The sequence below is a fragment of the Arachis ipaensis genome, chromosome B8 (assembly GCF_059453495.1).
Source record: "Arachis ipaensis isolate K30076 ecotype BB chromosome B8, ASM5945349v1, whole genome shotgun sequence".
Taxonomy (NCBI): Eukaryota; Viridiplantae; Streptophyta; class Magnoliopsida; order Fabales; family Fabaceae; genus Arachis; species Arachis ipaensis.
Window position 1 is genome coordinate 124,789,920 of NC_142443.1, and position 11,802 is coordinate 124,801,721.

General features: G+C 39.8%; 1 protein-coding gene across 1 annotated transcript; it reads left to right on the forward strand.

Moving 5' to 3' along the window:
• The first annotated feature begins 540 nt into the window (after window positions 1-540).
• On the forward strand, window positions 541-1,624 carry LOC148549743 (uncharacterized). Its single transcript, XM_088495766.1, has 4 exons — window positions 541-645; window positions 729-1,255; window positions 1,327-1,479; window positions 1,588-1,624. Exons 1-4 carry the CDS (start codon window positions 541-543, stop codon window positions 1,622-1,624), a joined length of 822 nt encoding a protein of 273 aa, XP_088351892.1.
• Window positions 1,625-11,802: the final 10,178 nt, after the last annotated feature.

Here is an 11,802-nt window from a genome sequence, read left to right on the forward strand (position 1 = left end):
GAACCTTTGAAAAGTCTTATTATGATCAAGTCTCAAATCATATGGTTATTTATAGCCTTAATTTCAGAAATTATTTTATTAAAGATAATTAAGGTAATTATTATCCAATTTTATAATTATTGGATTATTTTCTATATTCAGAGTATAAAGTTGGTAGTTGTGAAATAATAAGGATTTCTATATGATTTGAATTAAATAAGTAATATTTTCAATATTAATACTGCTACCTTGGAAAATAAGGGATTTAATTATATTACTCCTAATTATTTGATTTGGACATTTTATTGAAAATAATTTATGAAATTGATGAGCAAATAGTATTTTTATACATTATTATTAATGGATTAGAATTTATTTCCAATTATTATAATATCCCTATTTTTATTTGAAATTACTAAAATACCCCTAACCCTAGTTTTAAAAAAAAATGAAACCCTAAACCCTTCATCCCAGCAGCCAAACCCTTACCCTGTTTTCCCTTTCACCCACGGACAGCACACACGGTTTCCTTTTCTTTTCCATAGAAGAAGGAAAACAGAAATGGAGAGAGGGGGAAGTTGGGATGCGGACTGCCGAACGAAGAGAAGGGAAGGACGGCACCGGCGGGCGTCACTGCCGTCGCGCCGCCGTGTTACACCGGGGAGAGTGAGCTTGAGAAGGGAGATCGGGCAGAGAGGGAAGGGCTGCGCTGTGACCCACACCTCGTCGCCGCTCGCGCCGCCGACTAGCTCGCCGCTGCCTCTGTTCGTCACACCATCACTCCTAGCCGCGCCATCGCCGAGGAGTCATCGCTGTCGAGGGAGCCCAGAGGAGAGAAACTGCGCGACATTGAGGGAGGAGAGCACGGGCCAGTGACGCGAGGAGCACGACCCGTTGCGCCGCCGTGTGGTAACGCCGTCGTCCTCACCGTGCCGCCATCACCTTTGCCACCGAGACAGTCGCCGTCATTTACGGTAGAGCAGAGAGGGAGAGCTCGGGAGCAGAGCAGATGCGAGAGATCTGGGGCTGAGCTGGGAGTCCAGCCACCGCACCCGGCCGTGCTTGCGTCGCCGGCGCCGCCTCCGTTGGAACCGCCGTGCTGCGCGAAGCTAACGCTTCCTCCGTCGGAAAAATCCGCCATTAGAACCATTACTGATTTGGTGAGCTTTTCCCCTGTTTCTGGTTCTGTCACAGCCATTCCTGGAGAGGAAATCAGTAGTGCCGCCGTGCCTGGCCGCCGGAAAATGCCATTTACCGTCACCGGAATACACTGCCGGTAAGGTCTTGTTAATGGATTCTGTTTCCTTTGAATTTCAAGAATACCATAGTCACGGCTTGTTGCTGCAGTGGTCATCTGAGTCGCGTGGAGGGAGGAAGAGCCGCTGGGTGTCGCCGCACCTTGCCTCCGCCGCCGAAAATAGCCGTTGAGTCCTCAGTATCGGGTCATGTATCCATGCTTGCCTTCCGTGCTCGATGTTCGCAGCTGCCTTTGTCATTTCAGTAAGTATGTTTCGGAAAGCCTCGTGTTAGTATTTCGTTGTGTTTGGTTAATGAATGTGAATTTTAGTAACGTGGGGTCGAGTCCTGATTATTATATGTTGCGAATAGTGTTGCGATGGTTATTGTGAAAGTGGCTGGGAGCTGAGGTTTTGGTTGCCGTCAGTCTGGGTTGAGGCGGAAAGGACCCTGTGAGGCATTTGGGTTATGGATTTGCGTTTTGAGGTAGGGGCGCTTTCCGAAAACTATAGTTTATTATTGGAATTATTACATATGGATACTGATGTGAGATATGGTGTATTTAGTGATTGTATCAGCCTTATGTATTATTTGATTGACTCGAATGTTTATGAATGTTGGTTTGGCTGAGTTGTTGTGCGGCTTTGTGAAATGTAATGTTTTGAAGCTGATTCTTTAAATATTTGAAATCTGAGTTTAATCCGTTGAGGATTGATTTGAATTGAATTGATTATTTTGATGATGCGAAAGATAGAATACCCTTGAAATTCAGCCTGGGTTACTTTAATTGATTTGGTTTTGATAAATTATTTATTTCTGAACTGATTCTTTAAAGCTTTGGAAATGAGTTAAATCGGTTGATATTGAGTTGACTTTGAAATGGTTTTCTCGAGATATGCCACTGAGGCGACTGTTGGAATTTAGCTTGCTTTGAATTGGTTTCTGGTTTTGAGCTGTTGAAAAGGAATGAGAAACGATTTAGTTGGGACCCGAACCGGGTGGCAAAAGTCCAAGTTTTAGGGGAGGTGCTGCCGAAATTTCTGCAAAATCCTAGTCGTGTTTGAAAAGTTATTTAAAAAGGGCTGGATCTGAGAAATTGTATTATGTGATTTATTAAGAGAATAATTATGTTTTCAAGCTTAATTTATTTAATGAACTTTATGCGTTGAGTTCGGCCCATTTAGAAATGAACTATTTTCACCATTTGAATCACTGAAGGAAAGAATGATGCTCTAATATTGATTACAATATAAAAAGGGTCTTTTAGTGATTTCAAAGGAATCTAGACTTTTGATTGAGTAATTAAGTTTGAGGCATTTTGGAAGAGTTAGAAAAATGGATTCCAAAAAGAAACTTGAAGGTGAATTGATTCAAATGGACCGGTTCCGTTTCAAATGAGTTTATTTTAGGACCGGGTTGGAACTTGTGATTTTGTATGGTCGGTTTCATAATAAATTCAGTTTTATTTGCTTGAACCGAGAATCCATGATTTTAATAGTTTCAATGAATTTTAAGGAATTGATATAGGTTGACCTTCCCTAAAGACTTTGGACTCTGCCGAGAAACTTTTGTTATAAAATCCCATTGTTGGATGGGTGATTTTGAATATCTCAAAGAGGCTTTTAACTTGCCATGATTATGGAAGTTTTGGAAAGAGGATGCCGAGAGTGGCATTGTTTTTAAAAGGGGAATTTACCTTGAGAAAAAGTGGCTTATGAGCCGAAATGATTTGAGAAATGAGATCTTTAAAGCAAAGGCTGAAAAGAGTTGAAACTTGATTTCGAAGTGAAATGAATTGAGAAAATGATTTATGGCTTAAATGCCGGTTTCATGAATTTGATGATTTTGAATGTGGAAGTGTTGTTTTGTTGTGAGCCGGAATGGCTGTGTATGATTATACATATTGATTGGTTCTGGATTGAACCGTGAGCCGGAATGGCCTTGAATGATATGAATATTGGCTGGTTCTGGATTGAACCGTGAGCCGAATGGCTGAGATGGATGTTGATCCATGATTGAGAATGAAAGCATTTATGCTGAGATATTGATAAGTTGTGATGTTGCACTTCCACTATTGGAGATGAGGGTTTCCCTGGGTAGTAGCAACGGCTAGCCACCATGTGCTCCAGGTTGAGACTCGAAGCTCTATTAACCCAATGTCGTAAGTGTGGCCGGGCACTATGAAAGGCCCGGATGAGCTCGCCCCCATAAATATTCACCAGTGATGGTGATGGATAAATATTCACCAGTGAGGGTGATGGATATGGATCATGATTATGATCAAGTTTATGTTGAGTATAACTCGAGTTGGGGATGCACGACAGAGGGACAGTCCAATGGTTAGCTACCAGGACTTGTCGGGTTGGCTCTATAACCGACAGATGATATCATCAGCCACTAGGGACAGGCATGCATCATATGCATTTGTGTGACATTGGTTGGGTGTGCATATTATACTTGGTTTGCCTATGTGATTAATTGCTAACTGTTATACTTGTAATAACTGTTTGTTTGTGCTTGAACTTCCTAACTGTGTTTGCATCTGGAACTCTGTTGGATTGTGGTGATTGGTTGTTGGTTGGATTGTTTGGGCCTAGGGCCGTGATTGGAAAAAGATGAACTGATGGTTGATTTCGGTTTTGTGTTTCTGGTTTGGAATAAATTATGAAAGGCTATTTTGGTTCCGCATAGATAAACCGTTTTGAAAGGCTTTTGAGTTTTTGAGAATTGAACGGTTCTTCTTTCTGAAAAGATTTTCCGACTTTACTTTCATTGTAAACCGTTGTTTTTTTAAAAGAGGCATAAGACGGTTATGAGACACTGGTGCAATTATCTTTATGTATCCTATTACAGTAATTCCCAAAAACCCTCTACTGAGAACCCTTTCGAGGATGATGTTCTCACCCCCCCTACATTTTTCCCCTTTCAGGATATGGGCGCAGAAGTTACGAAGAGCTTATTTAATTGTTGTTGTGATGCTCTATATTGTTTTAGTTATGGTTTATTGTACCCTCGCCTTTATCTTGATATAATCTGTAAGAGGGATAGGAATTGTATTGGATTATGTTTGTAATATTATTTATATATATGTATGTATATATATGGATGTACTCTTTATGAGTTTTTGTAAGTTGTATGGTATTTATGGATGTACGTTATCGAACGAAAGTATCTTTGGGAGCGGTATTGCGGTTTAAAGTTTTAAACAGGCTCATATTTTAGTATTAAATAGTATAAGTGTCGTCGTAATGTCCGAGCTATCAGAGTTACGCAGCCGGAAGCGTGAGCTTTGGTAGTTAGGGTGTTACAGGAAGCATGCTCATGAGAAATCAAAGTGACTCAATTACCATGTGCAGTTAAAAAAAAAATTTCCCCAATGCAAAATAAAAGCAATGCACATGGGATAGAAACAAAAATTGAAACATGAGCATGTAACAACAAGTGGGATAATATGGAAAAATTGGTAAAGAAGCTTGTTCTACTAAATATGTATGTTAGGTGATATCTTAGTCTAATTAAGGATTCACTTATTAGCTCACTTAGCCTTATACATATATCCCTACCTTTACCTTGGCCCTATTACAACCTTAATTAAAGACCTCATGACTTTTGGTATGACTGTACTCTATAATTGTTGATTGGTTAGATGAAGAACAAAGTTATAAAAAGTAAGAATAAAAAGAAAAATAGAGTGAATAAACCCAATAAACACTGAGTGACTAGAGGATAAACACAAAATCCAGTGAGGGTTCGATAACTCATCAACATATATCTGTGCTTAATTTACTAATTATTTTGCAAGTTTGTACAATATTTTTATTTCCCATATCATTTGCTAAAATGCTTTATTATTTAAGGGTTGGCTATATATATATATATATATATATATGACTCCTTGAGAATGTGAATTAATTTGACTACATGTAAGCTTTATATATGAGTGGATAAATTGGAATTGCATGACTCATTTAGGTAGATGCATTTAGAATAGGTTGCATTGCATAACATTCCACCACTTTAACCTTACCTTATTCTTTACCTTGGATTTAGCATGAGGACATGCTATTGTTTAAGTGTGGGGAGGTTGATAAACCCATATTTTATGATATATTTTGTGCTTAATTTGAGTGATTTATTCAATCCTTCACCCACTTATTCATATTAATTGCATGGTTTTACTTTCCCTTCCTTATTATGTGATGTATGTGAAAAACATGTTTCCTAAGCCTTAAAATTAATTACTTTAATTACCTTTATTTCCATTCGATGCCGTGATTAGTGTGTTGAGTAGTTTCAGATTTTCTAATGCAGAATGACTTAAAGGATGGAAAAGGAAACATACAAAAATGGAAGGAAAGCACAAAACGGAGCTTCTGAAGAAACTGGCATCCACGCGATCGCATGGACGAAGCGATCGCGTGCCAAGCACGAATCAGCAGCGACGCGGCCGCATGACTGACGCGACCGCGTGGCAAGAAAAGCTCCGAATGACGCGACCGCGTGACCCACGTGGACGCGTGACAGATGCCACGCACCAGAAATTTCAGAAAATGCTCATAGCGAATTCTGAAGCCCTTTTTGGCCCAAATCCAAGTCCAGAAGGCATAGACCAGAGGTTATGAAGTGGGAGAACGCATCCATTCAGAGGGAGCTCGCATTTTTATTACTTTCCATGATTTAGATTTAGTTTGGAGAGGGAGATTCTCTCCCTTCTCTCTTAGGATTAGGATTAGGATTTAGGACTTCTCTTAGTTTTTAAGAGTGACTCTCGATCCAGGTTTAATATTTACTTTAATGCTTTTATTCGTACCTATAAATGTTGCCAACTTGACTTATGAACTCTTTCCATGTTATGATTTGAATTAATGATTATTTGAGGTATTTCAGTTATTGATTGCTTTCTCCTTAATTTGTGTTACCATTGCTTTCCATCTAAGGATATTTTATTCCAACAATTTTACTTTTTTCCTTTTTGGTCTTGGTTAAGAAATCAGTAACTCAACATTATTAAACTCAGCATAATTGATAATCATTATCTTGCTAATTAAACTGAACTTCAATAATTCCAACTTTTTCTTAGGAAATAATTAGGATTCGAAAGTCAAACTAATTAGTCCCTTGACTTTTCTTTGCTTTAGTAAAGGTTAACTAAGTGGAATTTAGATTCAACTTTCATTATTGTTGAGAGAGATAACTAAGTTGGACTTCCAATTTCTCTTACCTTGCCCGAAGTTTACTTTACAGTATTTATTTATTTTAATTGCCATCTACTTTACTTGTCATTAAAATCACTTGCTGCTCACCTTCTAAACCCCGATTACAATCTTTATAGCCAATAATAAGAACATACTTCCTTGCAGTTCCTTGAGAAGACGACCCGAGGTTTGAATACTCGGTTAACAATTTTTAAGGGGTTTGTTACTTGTGACACCCAAAACGTTTGTACGAATAGATTTATGTTGGTTTAAAGACTATATCTACAACACGACTGTTTTTATGAACTTCTTTACTGGCAAAAATGCCTAACGTCAATGATCTTCCTTTTCTATAGTTCTTTTATTTATTTACTTATCTTTGCTTCATTAGATGTGTGTCATCCTTTTCAATTATGCATATTTGCCTTTGTTCTTATATATAAAAAAAAGGGGTTGTCACGCGTAGGCGTGACTGACGCATTCACATCAACGCCCCAAAATTTTGATGCTACTGCTCTCTGGTACAAAAACCAGAGAGTTGTGCTGAAACCATGCGGGTGGGGTGCCAAGGCGCATAAACCACCCCACGCGTATGCCTCGTTGATGCGTACGCGTCACCCAAAAATTTTCCTTGTCCACGCGTGAGTGTTACCCACGCGCACGCGTCGTATGCTAATGCTGTAATCCCTGGTACAAAAACCAGAGACTTGCACTGGAACTGTGTGGGTGGGGTGCTAGATGCACAACCCAACCTACGCGTGCGCCTCACTGACGCATACGCGTCATGTTACTTTTTTTGGCCATCCACGCGTGAGCGTGACTGACGCGCACGCGTCGTATCTTAATGCTGCCATGCCTGGTACAAAAACCAGAGAGTTGAGATGGAATGCTGCCAGTTTCGTGCGTCTAGAACGAATACCTATCATGCGTATGCGTGACCGACGCTCACGCGTCACTTTCACTTTTGGGCCTTCCACGCGTACGCGTGGAAGACGCGCACGCGTTACAGTGCCGAATCAATTTAATCCGCGCGCTGCCCTACTCCCCCCATTCTTCTTCTTTCTTCCCTTTCTTCTTTCTTCTTTCTTCTTACTTCTTTCTTCCCTCTTCCCCTCTTCCACCACCTCCGGCGACCCCAATCTCTTCTTCTTTTTCTTTTCTCTTCTCACCCCTCTTATCTTCTTCTTACTTGCATTTACCCTCCTCTTTTCCAATTCTTTGTAAGGTCTCTTTTCTTACTCTCTTCTACTCTTCAACCCTTCTTTAGTTTATTGCATTTGAATATTTTAATTGTTCTTAATTGCATCTTAGTTTTGTTATTTGTAGTTTTTTTTAGTTCTTTTTCTCTCCTTGCATTTTTGTATTGGTGTTGGAGTTTCAAGTTGAATATTCTGTGAATTGGTTGATTATTTTGATATTTCTTGGCTTGTTTGTGTTATGTGGTGTTGCTTTGATAATTGGCATTCTATTTTGGGTCTATTACACACTTGGATTTCTCAACTTGCTTTTTGCTTATAATATGCACACCAAGTGTTTGTGAAAAAGCACCAATGACTTCTTGATTTATTTTTTATCTTATCCTTGCAACTTAGTGTTTCTTTTTCACAACACTTACGCTTCGTGTGTATTGAGCTTATTTTCCATGGTTTTTCATCATCAAAATGCTCATTATTTGTGGCTTACTAATTCGGGTGTTTATCTCTCTGAGTTTAATATTTCCTCTTTGCTCTCCTTTTTCAGGATGACCACCAAGAAAGGGAAAGAAAAGGCTTGTAAAAAGACACCGGCTGAAAGGACAACTCAAAGAGCACCCACTAAGGCGCAACCTTTCTCAAAAGTCAAGCCACCCATTAAACGGTTGAAGAGGGCCACTAAAGGAAGTTCTCGCTAAGGACTCCACAAGATTCACTAACCGCTATTGTGAGCGGTTGTTCCCAATCTTGGTCGATAGAAACTATCACAATGAGCATCTCTTACTTCTTCCAGAACACTTTGTTCATTTTGTGATGCCCCGCATTGAGAAGAGGTATTGGAGATTCCTAAATCAGAGGCCGATGGAAGTTAATCTATCTTGGGTAGTTGAATTCTACTCCAATTATCACACGCCTACCCTTCAATAAGTTTTTGTGTGCCAAATGCAAGTTCCTATCTTGGAAGATGCTATTCACTGGGTACTTGAGATTTTACCAAGTCCAGAGGGGATGGATACTTACCAAAAAGTGCAACTTGAGCGCAAGAGATTCGATTTTGACTGGGATCCCGTCCTTAGGGTTATTGCACAACCCGAAAATGAGTGGATCCCTGGGAGAGCCAGGGCTCAACCCAAGTGTATCTCAGCACAAGCGCTCACTATGGAGGCTCTAGTGTGGGCACAGATCATGTCTCACTATGTATTGCCGAGCACTCATGAGTCCACTATTATTGCAGATATGGCCATTCTTGTTTGGTGCAACCTCACAGAGAAACCTCTCAACTTTCCACGACTCATCCAACAAGCTATGGGTCGGGTGCAAATAGTGGGCAGCCCACCTTTTCCCACTTTGGTTATGGACTTGGTGTCTGTGGCTGGAGTTTCCTATGAGGCTAGGGATGTGAAGACCATGATTCCACGGGACGACGAAATTGTCTCGAATGGAAAATATATTAGGCCTCAAGTGCCACCTGTGAGCCAAAATAAGGACCCGTCTTTGGAAACCCCATCGTCCTCTGCTCCACCATCATCGACACCACATGCACCACAACAATCATCCCACCAGTTGTTACTTGAGCTCATTGAGAAGGTAGACCAGCAAGGCCAGAGGATTGAGCAGATTGAGCGACGCAACAAGCGCCACTATGACTACTTGAAGAAGCTCATTGGGCATTCTAACTCGCCTATGGAGGAACCCGATACCTCGGACTTTACTTTCACTGATGGCAATACAAGTGATCAAGAGGTGGACATGGAGGCGCCCCTATCCCCCCATCTTTTGGCCATTGGAAGTGGCACACCAGGACCCACTTTGCGGATCACTGATGGCACGGAAGGTCATGCCAAGTTTAAGTGTGGGGAGGTCGGTGACCGACTTCCGTAGGTAACGCCCCTTTTCCTCAACACCAATATTTTTATTTTCTTTTGTTAGGTAGGATAACTTGTAGGTGTAGTTAGTTGCTTGCATTTAGGTACTACTTGGTTGAAGTGATGATTTCCTTTTCAAGAAACTATTTTCGGGTATTTCACTAATTTGAATTAAAAATTTTGTTGAACTTTCTTAAAGAAATTTAATTTGGAATATGGTTTTAGAGCTCGAACACACAAGCCTAGTAAGATTTTTGAACCCATTTGATTGGTTGCATCTTATTAACCAATATTTTATTTTAGTGTGTGTTGTTCTCTCTAAGACTGTAATATTTGTCTTGCTTAATTCTATATTTCTATTGTTTGATGTATGCATGCATTTATATGATTGAGGTCTTTGTTTCACTAAGCTTACATACCCATATGGCCTTAACCTTTCATCATCCTTTGCAACACAATGTTGAGCCTATTTTACCCCATTTGTTCTCTATCTTAGCACATCATTAACTCTAAGCGGAAAACAATAAATGTCCCTAATTTGAATCCTTGATTATCTTAGACTAGTGAGAGTGTACATGAATTAAGTGTGGAAAAATTGGGTTTGGGAAATACTTGGTTTGGGAATTCGGTATTTTATACTCTTATATGAAAATGTAAAAATAGTTTGGGCACTTATTCATACATCCAACACTTTGATCATATGCATTAATTCATTGTGTATATATATTTCCTACCATATATACATATAAAAAAAACAAAGAAAAAAAAAGAGAAAGTAATAAAAAGGGGACAAAATGACCCAAGGTAAGTAATGATATCAATGCATATGATTTGTATTAAAAAATATCAAGGTGCATGAATTTGTGGAAAGATAGTCAATGGGTAGTTAGGTTTTGCATTGTAATTACACGGAGTGTCTTAGGCTAGGTGAGAAGTTTAAGTTAATCAAGGATTCGGATTTTAGTCCACTTAACCAAATACACTCCTACCTTGACCGTAACCCCATTACAACCCTTGAAAAGACCTCTTGATATGTGTATTCACGCATCAAATTTTTGTTCATTAGTAGAAGAAGAGAAAGCCTTAGAAAGCAAGATTAGTAGAGAACTGAGAGAATAAACCCTCAAACACTAGAGTGATTAGAGTGTATACACTTCCGGTGAGGGTTTGATGCTCGATTCTTTGTTCCTGGCTTTCACGAGCTTTCTTCTTGCAAGTCTATTTGTACTTCATTTTGAGATTTGAATTAGTAGAATCCAGTTCATATTTGCTCTTGGAAGATTTATTTACTTTTAACCAAGTAGGTAAAAGCATTTAGCATGTAGTTACATTCATATAGATAAGTTGCACTGCACAAGTCATACCATTTTCCCTTCACTCTTTTGGTTCCCTTGAGCTTAGCATGAGGACATGCTAACGTTTAAGTGTGGGGAAATTTGATGAACTACTATTTTATGACTTATTTTGGATCAAATCGAGTTGATTCTATCAACTTTACTCACACTTATCCATATAATTTGCATGTCTTTTAAGTTTCCTTCTGAATTTTTGCTATGATTGAAAACATGCTTCCTAGGCCTTAAAATTGCAAATTTTTAATCCTCTGTTATTATGATTCGATGCCGTGATATGTGCGTTAAGTGATTACAGGATTTATAGAGCAGGAATGGCATAGAAGATGAAGAGGAAGCATGCTAAAGTGGAAGAAACACAAAAATTTGAAGATTTGAGAAGTTAGAACTGATGCACGCGCATGGCTGAAGCGTACGCATGATCAAGCCATCTTCCAAGCGACGCGTACGCGTGACCAAGAGCGTCATCCATTGACGCGTATGCGTGACTGATGCGTACACGTGGCTAGTGCAGAGCTCACCGATGCGTACGCGTGGCTGACGTGTACTCGTGACGAGCATCACGTGCTGTAATTAACAGTGTTCTGAAAACCGAACCGGACCGGCCGGTTCGACCGGGTTAGCCGAGAACCGATCCTCTAGCTGGTTAGGTTGATGTGGAAAACCATCTGGCAAAAAACCGGTTAAAAAACCGATCGAACCGGTAGTTAACTGATGAACCGATAAAACCGGTCGATTTTTAACGGTTTTCAAAATTATAATTTAAAAAAAAAAGAAAATGGATCATATAAATACCTAATTTCCCGGTTCCCCCTCCCTCAAACCCTAACCCACTACGGCACTACTTCTCTCTCTCTCTCTCTCTCTCTTTCTCTCTCTCTCTCTCTCTCTCTCTCTCTCTCTCTCTCTCTCTCTCTGAGCCAGCAGCCCCTTTTCTCTCTCAGCCAGCAGCAACAGCAGCCACTGCCTCCGCCGTCGCCGA

Bases quoted from the DNA above. Each gene is read 5' to 3' on its own strand.
- LOC148549743 (XM_088495766.1), top strand. From the start codon at position 541: ATGGAGAGAGGGGGAAGTTGGGATGCGGACTGCCGAACGAAGAGAAGG. The intron at 646-728 runs GTGAGCTTGAGA...GCCGCCGACTAG, and splicing joins GCCGTGTTACACCGGGGAGA to CTCGCCGCTGCCTCTGTTCG. The intron at 1,256-1,326 runs GTAAGGTCTTGT...TTGTTGCTGCAG, and splicing joins GTCACCGGAATACACTGCCG to TGGTCATCTGAGTCGCGTGG.